At 46.0% G+C, this 15,040-nt stretch overlaps 1 protein-coding gene across 1 annotated transcript; it reads right to left on the bottom strand.

Moving 5' to 3' along the window:
• Nucleotides 1-9,636: 9,636 nt before the first annotated feature.
• SPIB (Spi-B transcription factor) lies at nt 9,637-14,901 on the bottom strand. Its single transcript, XM_030197969.1, has 6 exons — nt 14,819-14,901; nt 14,102-14,129; nt 13,660-13,747; nt 11,781-11,983; nt 10,794-10,959; nt 9,637-10,693 (listed from the first exon to the last, which is right to left on the bottom strand). The coding sequence occupies exons 1-6, from the start codon at nt 14,839-14,841 to the stop codon at nt 10,374-10,376; spliced, it is 828 nt and encodes a 275-aa protein (XP_030053829.1). The 5' UTR covers nt 14,842-14,901; the 3' UTR covers nt 9,637-10,373.
• Nucleotides 14,902-15,040: the final 139 nt, after the last annotated feature.

The raw sequence follows: 15,040 nt of genomic DNA, 5'->3' as shown, positions 1-15,040 counted from the left end.
ATATTTCCTCCTATTTGTTTTAAAAGTATTTCCATGTAACTCCCTCGAGTGTCCCGTAGTCTTTGTACTATTGGAATGAGTAAAAAATCGATTTACTTCTACTCATTCTACACCACTCACGATTTTGTAGACCTCAATCATATCTCCCTTCAGCCGTCTCTTCTTTGAACGTTTTCTAATTCCATTATTTCTTTTTTGGGATACGGTGACCAGAATGGAACGCAATACTTAAGAGGTCACACCATGGAGTGATACAGAGGCATTATAATATTCTTGGTCTTATTTTGCATCCTTTTCCTAATAATTCCTAGCATCCTGTTTGTTTGTTTTTTGTCCACCGCCGCACACTGTGTAGAAGATTTCAGCGTATTGTCTACAATGATAGCTAGATCTTTTTCTTGAGTGCTGACCCCCAAGGTGGACCTGAGCATCAGGTAACTATGATTTGGGTTATTTTTTCCAAGTGCATCTCTTTGCTTTGTGCACATTAAATTTCATCTGCCATTTGGATGCCCAGTCTTCCAGTTTTCTAAGGTCTTCCTGTAATTTTACACAGTTTGCATGTGTTTTGACAACTTTGAATAGTTTTGCATCATCTGCAAATTTAATCATCTCAGTCGTCGTTCTGTTTTTAAGATAATTTATAAATATGTTAAATAGCACCAGTCCCAGTACAGATCCCTGCAGCACTCCACTATTCACCCTCTGTTTTCTGTCCAGTAACCCCAACTCCTAATTCACAAAAGGATGTTGCTTCCTATCCCATGACTTTTTAATTTTCTGAGGAGTCTCTCTGATACTCCTGAGGGAGAAGCAGTGAGGGCTAGAAGCATTAATTTTATTGATTTCTGCCTATACTACTACTACTATTACTACTATTTAGCATTTCTATAGCGCTACAAGGCATACGCAGCGCTGTACAAACATAGAAGAAAGACAGTCCCTGCTCAAAGAGCTTACAATCTAATAGACAAAAAATAAATAAAGTAAGCAAATCAAATCAATTAATGTGAACGGGAAGGAAGAGAGGAGGGTAGGTGGAGGCGAGTGGTTACAAGTGGTTACGAGTCAAAAGCAATGTTAAAGAGGTGGGTTTTCAGTCTAGATTTAAAGGTGGCCAAGGATGGGGCAAGACGTAGGGGCTCAGGAAGTTTATTCCAGGCGTAGGGTGCAGCGAGATAGAAGGCGCGAAGTCTGGAGTTGGCAGTAGTGGAGAAGGGAACAGATAAGAAGGATTTATCCATGGAGCGGAGTGCACGGGAAGGGGTGTAGGGAAGGACGAGTGTGGAGAGATACTGGGGAGCAGCAGAGTGAATACATTTATAGGTTAGTAGAAGAAGTTTGAACAGGATGCGAAAACGGATAGGGAGCCAGTGAAGGGTCTTGAGGAGAGGGGTAGTATGAGTAAAGCGACCCTGGCGGAAGATGAGACGGGCAGCAGAGTTTTGAACCGACTGGAGAGGGGAGAGGTGACTAAGTGGGAGGCCAGCAAGAAGCAGATTGCAGTAGTCTAAACGAGAGGTGACAAGGGTGTGGATGAGGGTTTTGGTAGAGTGCTCGGAAAGAAAGGGGCGGATTTTACGGATGTTGTAAAGAAGGAAACGACAGGTCTTGGCGGTCTGCTGGATATGAGCAGAGAAGGAGAGAGAAGAGTCAAAGATGACCCCAAGGTTTCGAGCTGAGGAGACAGGGAGAATGAGAGAGCCATCAACAGAAATAGAAAACGGGGGGAGCGGGGAGGTGGGTTTGGGGGGGAAAATGAGAAGCTCGGTTTTGGTCATATTTAATTTCAGGTGGCGTTGAGACATCCAGGCAGCAATGTCAGACAAGCACGCTGAAACTTTGGTTTGGATGCAAGGTGAGATATCAGGGGTAGAAAGGTAGATTTGGGAGTCATCAGCATAGAGGTGGTAGGAAAAGCCATGGGATGAGATTAATGAACCAAGGGAAGAAGTGTAGATAGAAAAGAGGAGGGGACCAAGAACAGAACCCTGAGGTACACCGACAGGCAGAGGGATAGAAGTAGAAGAGGATCCACCAGAGTGAACACTAAAGGTGCGGAGGGAGAGGTAGGAAGAGAACCAGGAAAGGACAGAGCCCTGGAATCCAAGTGAGGACAGGGTATCGAGAAGTATGCTGTGATCGACAGTGTCAAAAGCAGCGGAAAGATCAAGAAGAATGAGGATGGAATATTGACCTCTGGATTTAGCCAGTAATATAAAGATCACAACCAACAAATTTAAAAATAAAATTGGTATTGGGGTTTGAACTTCCAGCCTGAGAATAAGTGGTCTCGTCTTAGCTCTGTGCCTCTACCCTGATGTTCTTGTGTGTTCTGCAGGGCTTCCAGCCAAGAGAAGGTAAAATATAAGTTCTGAAAATATAGTAGTGTGAAAGCCTGGCTGGCCCAAGGGTTGGGTGCTGGGTTAGTAACACCAAGCTGGCTGGTTCAAGAACACCTAAGTAGCTGGCTGAGTGGTGACTCAGTAGCTAAAGGGCTGTGATCTAGAAGGGCAAGGGTTCTAGCCTAGCTCAGCCAGAGTTAGGTGGAATCAAAGTAGAGAAGGCCTAGCGCTAGAGCTAGGTGGGACCAAAGCCAAAAAGACTATGATCCAGCACAGAAGGTCACAGGTTCTAGCCTAGCTCAGCTAGAGTGGGCCACCAGAGGGCTGTGATCCAGAAGCTGCTGGTTTAAGTCCCAGCAAGGGTGAACTGGGTGTGGCTGGATTTCAACTCACCAAGCAAAAGGACTGACTTCTTTTTGCCTCACCTGTCCTCTGATTAAACTCTAACATTCCCAAAGGATTTGAACTCACAACCCTTTAAAAACAGGTGTATGTCCCACTAGACCACCACTAACTTGACAGCAGGTTGGTTGAATTGCCAACACCTTATACCTCTAATTTCTTTGATTTTTTCCAAATAAATAAAGACATTTATTCACTGAAAGGATTTGAACTCACAACCCTTTGTTCTAAAAGCAGGTGTACTTCACACTATGCCACCCCTAACTTGACAGGTGCTGGTTGAATTTTCTCCACTTTATACCTCTAGTTCCCTGATTTGATTTTTGAAATAAATAGACATTTATTGAAAGGAGTATGAACTGGCAACTCTGTCTTTCCAAAACATACACACTTCTCACAAGGCTACCTCCACCTCATTCTTCTTCTTCCTTGGTTTTAAAGCAAGAACATGTCCTACTGGACCACACCAGTGAGCTACTGTGTCCTTTTTTTCTCTCTCTCCCCCTTATAGTTCTTCATTCTCTGAATTGGTTTTAAACTATATAAAGATTTCTACTCCACAAAATCAAGATCAAGTATGCATATGTAGTATCACATCATACCTTATGCTATGAGTTTATCTTGTTGGGCAGACTGGATGGACCAGTACAGGTCTTTTACCTGTCATCATCTAGTAAATAAAAGGATTTATATATCTCTTATTTTAACTTTAATTATATAGCCCATCAGGCCACCGATATCCCAATAAGGTTTACTTTATTTTTCTCCCCCTTACACCTCTTGTTTTCTTGATTTTTTTTTAAATAAAGCCATCTATTTAATGAGAAGATCAAAAGGGGGAATATTTCCCACTGGACCAAATGATTTGAATCCACACCCCTTATAACAAAGGGGGATCAGCTCTGCTGAGGTACCAATTATCTCATAGGCTATTGTGCTGTTTCTTATTCCCTGTCACATCTCTTTTTCCTGGATTTGGCTTTAAAACAAGTACAGACATCCCTTGAGAATACATCTAACAAAAGGGTTTGCAGTGTGTAATGGTTCAGCAAAAGTTTAAATTTTACCCTAACCAAGATTAAAATCAAACAGAGAAGGAAAGAACACAATTATCTCCCATGAAATGAAGGGGATACGGAAGTGTAATTTATCCATCTAAACCTCCAAAAAGCAAGAGTGAACTAGTGTGTCTTTCTTAAAATTTTCTAAGTTGGTTTCTAAACCAACAGCTCCTTCTGATTGGAGTTTACAGTAAGCAAAAACCTTCTCATAATGGGATTAGAACCTACAGCCCCTCAGAGGATGGCTCTTATCCCAGTCCAAAGTCCTTTGAAGCTGACTGTCAGAACAGAAACTATAAAGGTCACTGCCTGTCCTGCTCTAAAATGCCCTCTGATCTGTGCTTTGATGGACCATGTCTTCAGTTAAAACAGGTATTTATTATTTACTAGTAAAAAAGGCCCGTTTCTGACACAAATGAAACGGGTGCTAGCAAGGTTTTCCTCCGAGTGTGTATGTTTGAGAGAGAGTGTGTGAGAGAGATGGAGTGTGTGTGTCAGAGAGAGAATGAGAGAGACAGACAGTGTGTGTGTGTGTGTGTGTGTGTGTGTGTGTGTGTGTGTGACAGAGAAATAGAGTGTGATAGACAGGGAGTGTGTCAGAGAGAGTGTATGTGAGAGACAGTGAGTGAGTGTGAGCCCCCACCCTCCTCTCTCAGGGCCCCCCTCCCCACCCCACCTCTCTGGTCTGAGGATCCCCTCCCCACCTCCCTCTCCCCTGCTCCCCTTCCAGCCATCCATGTCCAGCGACCCTCCCCTCCCCCCCTCCAGCTGCCCATGTCCAGCGACCCTCCCCTCCCCCCCCCCCCCCCGGCGCATCCAACCCCCTTGCCACCCGCAGCTGCCAGTGGTAATGCTGTCCGGCCGCTGCTGCTTCTGTTGAGCAGCAGCAGCCGCTACAAAAAGAAAAAAAGTGATAAATGTTTTTAAACCCAGCCCAAATCATTTGCAGATGCCCGAGTCTTAAAACGCAGTCTCTGTAGCCGCTCCTCCTCTCGCCTGTCACATTGCTGCGCTCCGGGGTCTTACTCCAGGGGCAGTGACGTGGAGGCGAAAGGAGGAGCGGCTGCAGAGATTGTGTTTTAAGACTCGGGCATTTGCGAATGATTTGGGCTGGGTTTAAAAACATTTATGTTTTTTTTTTCTTTTTGTAGCAGCTGCTGCGGCTCAACAGGAGAAGCAGCAGTGGCTGGACAGCATTACCAGTGGCAGCTGTGGGTGGCGAGGGGGTTGATGTGCCCCCGGGGGGGGGGGTGTTTGATGTGCCTCGGGGGGGGGGTGTTTAATGTGCCGGGGGGCGCTTGGGTGATGCACCGAGGGGGGGGGGGGTTCTGTGGTGCTGCTCTTGTAGTTTTTTGATGCGCCGCTCCCTGCCACTTGCTCCAAAGTGGCAGGGAGCGGCACACTGACAGCTGATTCCCAGGCAGGGGGAGGAGTAGGGAAACACGCTCCGTGTGTTTCCCTACTCCTCCCCCTGCCTGGGAATCAGCTGTCAGTGACGTCATCCTGGCTACGGAGCCTAGCTCAGCAACTCCAGGAGCCACGGATACAGGCAGTCCCACATTAGAACGTTGGTGGTGAGAATTATTATTTAGGATTTATTTATTAGGCTTTATTTACCACCTTTTTGAAGGGATTCACTCAAGGCGGTGTACAGTAAAAATATATCAAACATGAGCCATAGGTGACTACATCAGTAAAAATATTCAAATGAAAAAAAAAAAATAAATGTTTTTAAACCCAGCCCAAATCATTCGCAAATGCCCGAGTCTTAAAACGCAGTCTCTGCAGCCGCTCCTCCTCTCGCCTCCACGTCACTGCCCCTGGAGTAAGACCCCGGAGCGCAGCAACGTGACAGGCGAGAGGAGAAGCGGCTACAGAGACTGCGTTTTAAGTATGGCATAGTTACTACTTACAATGTCAACACAATACGTAATAGAACATTTTATTAGACGGTGTAGTTATGCTTCTGTTTCTAATGATTTTTTCACTATAATTTCTGAATTGTACAGAGCTGAGTATGAATGATTTACAGGGTTTTTTTTTTAATATCTATGAAGTTGTTGCCCATAAAACCTAGGTAAAATTTACTGCTGAGGCTGCCTCTATTCTTTTTTCCTTGAAAGATGGAAAGTTATTTTAAGGTTTCCTGTGCTGGCAAAAGGAATTCACTCAGAAGAAAGAGACAGAGGGTCTCTGAGATCCTGCCTGAGCCAATTCTGTTCAATACATTTGTGAGCGATATTGCCAGAGGGTTAGAAGGAAGAATAGGCCTTTTGGTTTATAACACAGAGATTAGAAACAGAGCAGGACACCCCGGGAGTGGAAAGTATGAGAAATAATCTACAATCTATGGAGAACGTAGTGAAGGCGGTTAGCTTGGCAGAGTTTAAAAAGGGGTTGGACGGTTTCCTAAAGGACAAGTCCATAGACCGCTATTAAATGGACTTGGGAAAAATCCACAATTTCGGGAATAACTTGTATAAAATGTTTGTACGTTTGGGTAGCTTGCCAGGTGCCCTTGACCTGGATTGGCCACTGTCAGGGACAGGATGCTGGGCTCGATGGACCTTTGGTCTTTTCCCAGTATGGCATTACTTATGTACTTATAAGCTTTGGCTAATGCTTGGTAACTAAGAAATGTGGGGGGTAATGATTCTCTGTGCTTATCCCAGACTTTACCCCTCAAACCTCAGACTCCTGTCCTCTTCTCCCAGACTTTAATCCTCCCACCTAAGACTCCTCTGTGCTTATCCCAGACTTTACCCCTTACACCTATGACTCCTCTGTGCTTATTTGAGACTTTACATAACATACATGGAGAGCCTTGGACCTGAGAATAATCCCATCATTGAGATTTGTTTTTAATTTTATATATAGCAGAGGTAAGCTGCAATAATGCATAGTTTTGAAAAAAGTTAAGAATAGCTGAGGTGATCAGCTATTCTTAACCTTTTTCAAAACTACGTATGACTACCTACACTTCAGGAAAACTCTAAAAACTCACCCGTTTAAAGAGGCATACCCTACCAATCCAACATAAATGCCTGACCTCTGCAACACAACAACACTAAAGTATGTAATGGACATTACTCAACTTTCCTATTGTATGATTCCTTTATGTGGTCTTACCACATGAACCTTATCCTACCATAACATCACTTTGTATTTGTTTACCCCAGAGTCTGCAAACCTCTCTGGTACCATGTAAGCCACATTGAGCCTACAAATAGGTGGGAAAATGTGGGATACAAATGTAACAAATAAAATAAATAAATAAATCAGTGTTTGTAAATCCTGTCCACTGCAGCAGATTAAACAGAGATAGTGCTGTTCAAACACAGTTAGAAACTCCTTTTTACTGTCCTAACTTTAGCTGGGTAATTATGTGGTTATGGACTGAAAAGCTCTGGATAACTCCAGGGATTTCTCTCTCTCACTCTGCCCACAGACCACCCTGGCACTATTGGGATTGCACTGAGGTGGTCTGTAATAAGCTGTCAGGATAACGTCACTGAAAATTGCTTATTGGCCTCAATCAGCACCACTTTTGTCCATAGGTGCTGCTATGCAGATAACTGCTTAGAATATAGGCCTGAGTAGTGCACTCTGACGTTTAGTCAAGAAATGTATTAAGTTAGTTCAGCAAAAAGGTTTCTCTATAGATAAAGACCAATTTCTCTTCCCTTCTCTTTGAAAAGGATTGCATTCTCTTGTAAAACCACCAGGTGGCACAAACGCTCCAGCTTCAGCTACTGTGGTGTAGTGCTGACACCTTGTGGTGTTCTGTAGAATAACATGTGTTTCACCAGTGGACAGAGCAACAATACCGGGATATTTCCTGTATGCTCACAGTCCAGCAGCTGGATCCTGCAAGCAAGCAACTCTTTTGGGGGGGGGGGGGTATCCACATGGGCTCCCATTAAAATGTGTTATTTTAATGTTAACCCCAGTTATTAGTAACTAGTCTCATTGCATAAAATGGGATCCTGTTCTAAGATAGCCCCAGTTAGTGGTAAAATAACCCGTCTTAATGGTGGCCCATGTTGATAACTTCCTTCCTTAGTGTGAAGAGTTTCAGTGCTGAGATTGTGATGTCATAATACCTCATTCCACCAATAAGAGACAACCTCATCAGTGATGTCACAATGGCTTGTCTGAGACATAGAAATATGACGGCAGATAAAAGGCCACATGACCCATCCAGTCTGCCCATCCTCTGTAACCCCTAATTCTTCCTGTTCCTAAGCGATCCCACATGCTTATCCCATGCCTTTTTAAATTTTGGAACAGTCCTCGACTCCACCACCTCCACCGGGAGGCCATTCCACGCCTCCATCACCCTTTCTGTAAAATAATACTTCCTTAGGTTACTCCTAAGCCTATTCCCTCTTATCTTTGTCATATGCCCCCTCATTCCAGAGCTCTCCTTCATTTGAGATATTTAAACGTTTCTATCATGTCTCCTCTCTTCCAGCGTATACATGTTGAGGTTCATAAGCCTGTCCCTATAATTTTTGCATTCAAGACCGCTTACTAATTTCGTAGCTGCCCTCTGGACCGACTCCATCCTTGGCTCACTTTTATTACATGTAGCAGTGATTTCACTTTCTAGAGACATTTCTTTAATTAAGGGGGAAGTTATCAATGTGGGCTACCCTTAAGAAGTGTTATTTCATTGTTAACCCCAGTTTTTAGTAGTTGGGTTTCATTGCATAAAATGGACCTATAGTAAAATAGCCTGAGTTTGTGGTAAAATAACCCGTCTTAACATTAGCCCATGTTGAACCCCCCCCCCCCCCCCCCCCCAGTGTGAATAGTTTCAGTGTCTGGTAACCAGAGCTGTGATGTCATAATGCCTCATTCCACCAATGAGAGCCAACCTCATCAGTGATGTCACAATAGCTTGATTGCCCTATACTTGACTCAGTTCTGATATTATGATGTCAGAATGCCTCATTCCACCAATAAGAGCCAACCTCATCAATGATGTCACAATGGCTTGATTGTCTGAGATGGCTCACTTTTATTACATGTAGCAGAGATTTCACTTTCTAGAGACATTTCTTTAATTAAGGGGGAAGTTATCATGTGGGCTACCCTTAAGATGTGTTATTTCATTGTTAACCCCAGTTTTCAGTAACTAGGTCTCATTGTATAAAATGGACCTGTAGTAAAATTCCCAAGTTAGTGGTAAAATAACCCGTCTTAACCCATATTGATAACTCTCCTCTTTAGTGTGAAGAGTTTCAGTGTCTGGTAAACAGAGCTAAGATTGTGATGTCATAATGCCTCATTCCACCAATGAGAGGCAACCTCATCAGTGATATCACAATGGCTTGATTGTTAGACTTGGCTCACTTTTATTACATATAGCAGTCATTTCTAGAGACCTTTCTTCTTTCTTTAATTAAGGGGGGAAGTTATCAATGTGGGCTGCCATTAAGATCTTTTTATTGTTAACCCAAGTTATTAGTAACTAGTGTCACTTCATAAAATGGGACCTATGGTAAAATAGCCCGTCTTAACAGCAGCCCATGTTGATGACCTCTGCCCCCACCCCACCCCACCCCCTCCCTACCTACACACCCACCCACCCACCCCTCCCGTCAGTGCTCTGTTTTTCTTTTTGTGCATTTACTAGGATGGTGCTAGTGATCAGGTCCAGGGGACACTGGTTAGTAGAGGTCGGTACAGGGATGCATCTCCCTGTCTACTCTCCAAGGTCAGTTGTCAAGCTCTGGTTTGCCTTTTGTTTTTTTAATCCTAGATCACAGTCCCAACACCAGGAGCCAATCATACAACAAAGTAAATAAGACTTTTTTTTTTTGTTCACTTAGCTGTTCTGTGCAAGACGGGGATTGGCCTGTTGAAACCTGATGAATGTGCTGATGTGACAGTGGTCTCTCTCCAAGGCACAGGTCAGAGGAAGATGTTCTGCTCATGCAGAGTAAGTCAGCAGGCCCTGGGCATTTGTCCCATCTACACACCTCATACCTTATAATCAAATTATTCTTTATTCTTTTCTGCATAATTATTAGAAAGAAACTGTACAAAATGAGAAGAAACTGCCCTAGAAGAGCAGATGTTCTGTACACCCTCTTACCCCTGCCCCCAGACAGAGAAGAAACCATTTTCCCACCCTGGTAGCTGAAATGAATCAGGCCCTATAACTCACCCCATGTCCAAGTTCAGCCCTGTCAGATGATACCCCAATTTCTACTTTAGGTATTTACAACCAGAAGCATCAGAGCCTCCAGCACCCCAGAGAATCAAAAACAGTCTCACACGCCCTACAGATGTTTCAAGGCACCGCTGATGCTCTGAGCTTGTCTTTTAAGGAATCCAGCAGGTATTCGAGGCTCCTGCTAAAGCCAGAGAGGGGTCGGCCAGCACTGCTCTGCAGACCCTGGTAGGAGCTGGAAATGTTCAGGCAGCCTTTCATGGGTGCAACATCTGTGACTTCAGTCTGTGTGACACAGGCACTGTGACATCTGTCCACCCCAGCCCCAAAGATAAAACTCCTGTGTGCAAGGCATGGGCTGCTCTCCTGTCCCCCGCACAGTCATTAGGAAAGCAGCTGCCCTCGAGGCTCCCCAGCCCTGACCCCTAGCAGCACACTGTCAAACTGGTAGGTCAGCTTCTTCTTCACTTTACGGATCTCGCCTGTCTTGCCATAATTGCGCAGGGCCCTTGCCAGCTTCTGGTAGGTCATGCGTTTCCGGTTGCCCTTCTGTTGGCCCCAGCGGTGAGCGAGCTGTTCCTTGTACTTGGAGGAGAACTGGAAGGTCCCGTGCTCGCGATCCACCCACCAGATACAGTCCCGCATGTCCCCACGCTGCAGCAACTCCAGCAGGAACCGATAGAGACGCACCTTCTTGCGTACACCTGCAGGGGGCAGAGCAGAGGTCACCCAGAGCATGAAACCTGTTCCCTGTTCTACCTCACTGCCCTCATGTCCCACGACCCCTCCTCCACAGAGCTTTACCTGAGTCGTAGCCAGAGGTCTCTGCTGGAGAAAGGTTCTCATCGGATTCACTGTCGGACACCTCCAGCGCTGGGCTCTCCAGATTCATATAGTCTTCCTCAGATGAGAGGGAAGGGCTGGGAAGGATGCCACCAGGAATCATGTACTGCAAATAGGGATTATACGGCTGGAAAGGAGAACAGAGACATTAGCAGTTGGGATGGGCTTAAAAAAACAGCCTGCAGGACTCTAAGGAACATAGTAATTGGGTGACCAGAACATTTTAAAGAAATAAATAGGAGAATGTACCGAATCTAACAATGACAGAGGAGCACCCTCAGAAATTTAAACACCCACGAACAGGTGAAACATTGCACTTCATTCACTGGGTCACTCACTGACTATTGTGCTAATTCTTGTGCAATCATGTGCTATTTTGAGCTAAGTACAATCGTGTCCCCCATGAAAGCTAACCGAACAAATGCACTGCAATTAACCAACTCAGGCAGCATAAATGACATATCAAATAAAACATGAAAAACTTTCACTTATCTCATGAGCCCCCGCACCGGTGAAACCAGACGCCAAGGGCTCCGATGATCGAATCGCTCAATAGTTGTGAAGAACAGACCGCTCTCCCCTGAAATGTAACAGTGACCCCGACGCCGCGGGTTTGACCTTAACTTTCCTCGGGGACTCGGGTTAGGGCTGTCGCTCCCTTGAATTTGCCGCCAGCCTCCTGATTATGTTTTTTCTATCAAATTTTTTTACCAGTGAGGTAGGGGATTTTTTTTGTTTTAAATAAATAAACAACATAGGAGCCTTAACCTCACCTACAGCCCCTAGTGCTCATGGATTAACTGAGACCTTGCACACTCACTACATGGGAGGAAGAGCAACGCAAGGAACAGAGCATGGATTAGGATTATCCGCTGTCATTGGCCTGTGGGCAAGCACCCCACAGACCACAGGAGGGGGGAGTGCAGTAGGTCTCCCCCGCCCGCTCACCTGGGCACTGAGCTCCTCATCCAGCAGGGGGTACGGTGACTGTGCCGGGACGCCACTCTCCTGGATATCCACGTGGTCCTGAGAGAAAGGGGGGTAGGTCCCATGCAGACCAGATACTTGTACATTCTGCAGAGGCGTGAGGTGGCTGCTGTCATAACTCTCATAACCAGAATCCTGAGGTTCCAGCCAAGTCCAGAAAATGTCTGTGAAAGAAAGAAGAGACATCGTGGCCAAACCAGGGTCATCACAGGTCTGCACCACCCCACAGCACCCCTCAACACTGTCCCAGAGCCATGCAAGTGACCTGCCAACACCCCTGTGGCTCCCTGTTAGTACTGAGCAGAGGGACAGCAAAAAACAAGAGTGCAGTAATCAGAGAGCAGCCGGCAAAGAATGGGGCAGAGCAGACACAGGTTTCATTGTGTCTGAGCAGGTCAGAGTCCACCAGCAGAAGGAAATTTTGCAAATCCAGAGCCCTCTGATTTTCATGTGGCTCCATTCCCACCCTTTCACCTCACAGAGAGGAGGGCGTTTGTCACAGCAACCACGCGACCCTACCCAGCCAACAACCTAAATACTTTAAGAGAAGCAGTTGGACTGTGACAGATTCTTACATAGAAATTACACCTTGATCACACTTATTCACACCCTCACAAGGTCTGTTTCTAAAATCCTACTTCTTTCAGCCTGCTTTTGCAGTTGTTGAACAGGAAGGTTGGGTTGGCCTGTGTGGACTGATGCATCCTTGGCATGAGGCTGGGGTTTAACTTTTCTTTATCCTAAATGGAGTTGTTTTCTGTTAACGTTTTTTACTATTATTATTGTAAACCGCTGTGAGAGCAGAGAAAGAGAAGCCAGAAATGCATTTCCTCCTGTAGTGAGCAAAATCCAAAGAAATCAGAGACACATTTCCCAAAGAGAAAAACAGAGAATAAGGGACCACAAAATAGAAACAACCCCCCACCCCCGAGATGTCAGAGTCTGTCTGCAATGCAAGAGCAGAGAAAGAGAAGCAGAAATGCATTTCCTCCTTACTGAGCAAAATCCTGACAGAGAAGAGACATTTCCCAAAGAGAAGAGAGAGAGAAACAGAATAAGAGACCACAAATTAGAACTAGAAACCTGCAGACACAAACTGAGCTGGAAACCCTGAGATGTCAGAGTCTGTCTGCAATGCAAGACCAGAGAAAGGGAAGCAGAAATGCATTTCCTCCTGTACTGAGAGAGAAGAGACACATTTCCCAAAGAGAAGAGAGAAAAGCATAAAATAAGAGACCACAGATTAGAAAAATAAACCTGTAGAGACAAATTAAGATACCAGAGAAAGAGAAACAGAAATTATTTAGGTTCTACCACACCTGCCGACTGTACAACTAATGCTCAGAATTATTTACGAGGCCCCAGGAGCCACATGCATCTGATTGGGCGGGGGCGGGGGGGGGGGGGGGGATCACTGCATGTTAAATTCTGTTTTAAAAAAACCTATTTGTGCTGTTTTCCTCTGAGGACTTGAATACAACTTCAGGAATGTCTGTTGTAAGTGCTTATGATTAAAAGTATGTGAAATCTGTAAATGCTGTGTGTGTGTGATTGAGTACCATGGTGGGGGTGGGAAGGAGTAATGTGCAGGCACAAGGAAGAAATGAAAGAGAGCTCTTTACCTGTCCAGAGGTGGAGGACAGATGGGGGACTGAGACAGTCCTACATGTCAAGAAGAGGAGAGATGGGGGAGAGAGACATCCCTACCTGATCAGAATAGGAGGAGAGATGGTTGACAAGGACAGCCTTACCTGCATGGAGGAGGAGAGTTGGGGAAAGATGAGGGAGTGCTATTTGCACAGATGGGGAAAGGGAGGAGAGAAACACTGACCATTCCTACCTGATGGTTCCATGGTGTTGATGTGGGATGTGACACTGCTGGGGTGTCTGATGAAGGAGTCCACCTCATACATAACATTATCAGGGCACTGTAAAGAGAGACAGGGTGAGCCTCAGACCCCAGCCCCAGACATCCCATTGCCTGGGAACCCTCCACTCTACCAAACCCTCCACATCATCAGTGAATCCCCCCTGTAGTGGGAGTAAGTCACACATGAGACTGCCAGGTGAGAAAGACAGTTTCAGGGTGCAGGCCCACCACTCACGTTAATAAAGGGGTAATGAGAGAGTTTAGGGCTCAACTCTTGGGAAAAGGGAGGGGGCAGAGAAAAAGGGGATGAAGAGAGTCAAGGAGGTGTGTGTGTGAGAGACAGCCAGACAGGAGGGCGAGGGGCAGCTAGAGAGAAGAGAGGGGGAGGGTTGTGGGAGATCATGAGACTCACCGAGGAATTTCCATGTGTACTCTCGTACCTAGGATGAGAGAGATAGGAGGGAAACATTAAGATGTGGGGAACCTGCTTTCTTCCCCCCTCCCCTAAGCCTACTTCTATGACTGGGACCCTCCCCCCCCCATCCCACCACAGACACACACTGGGGACCATGGGCCACAGGAGTCAGAGTCACATGCAGGCGGGGGAGGGACCTGTGCCCCTTCCTCCCAAGAGACCCACTTTGCATATGATTAAGAGGGGGAGTGAAGAGCAGCATCCCAGCATGGGCAGCTCTCTGCTCTAACAATATCTCCTACCAGGGAACATCCAATACCGAGCCAAGATACCTACTGAGCAATTTAAGGGTCCGAGCCCACCTTGCGGGCACCGGAAAGGATGTACACCCACCCTATTGGCACTAGACATGATCTGCACCCACCCTGTGGGCTTGAAACACACATCACAGGTCTTGGCAGGACCCTGACTGTTGGGGGTCAGAGGCCAGGCAGCTGGCACAGACCCACAGCCTACTGATCACACACTTCTCACACCATCATTCACCCCATCTCTGAGCTGCACATTCAGAAAACACTGGCATCACTCCAGTCCCTCCCTTAACCCTCTGTTCAAGTTGCCTAGATGAGGTGATCAGCAGCTGTACGCCTGGGCACCTCTCATGCCCCAGCTCCTTTTCCCAAATGATGTCAATACCCTGCCCCTGCTCCTTACTGTAGAGAATCCAGATTGAGCATGTCTGCACTGGGTCCTGTACCAGCTCCGGGGTCGCTCTGAACTTTCTCTAGCCCAGGCACAGGAAGACTGACTGCCACAAGCAACCCTTTATATACCAGCCCCCTGAGGGGGTGGGGTGGGGGGGGGGAGTGACCCAGTGATTTCAGAACAGAATTCCCCTTGCAAAGAGAGAGAGGGTGGAGCCCTGTGATTGCACAA

The sequence above is a fragment of the Microcaecilia unicolor genome, chromosome 3 (assembly GCF_901765095.1).
Source record: "Microcaecilia unicolor chromosome 3, aMicUni1.1, whole genome shotgun sequence".
NCBI lineage: Eukaryota > Metazoa > Chordata > Amphibia > Gymnophiona > Siphonopidae > Microcaecilia > Microcaecilia unicolor.
Note: the sequence above shows the minus strand (reverse complement) of the source record. Positions and strands in the feature narration are given on the sequence as shown.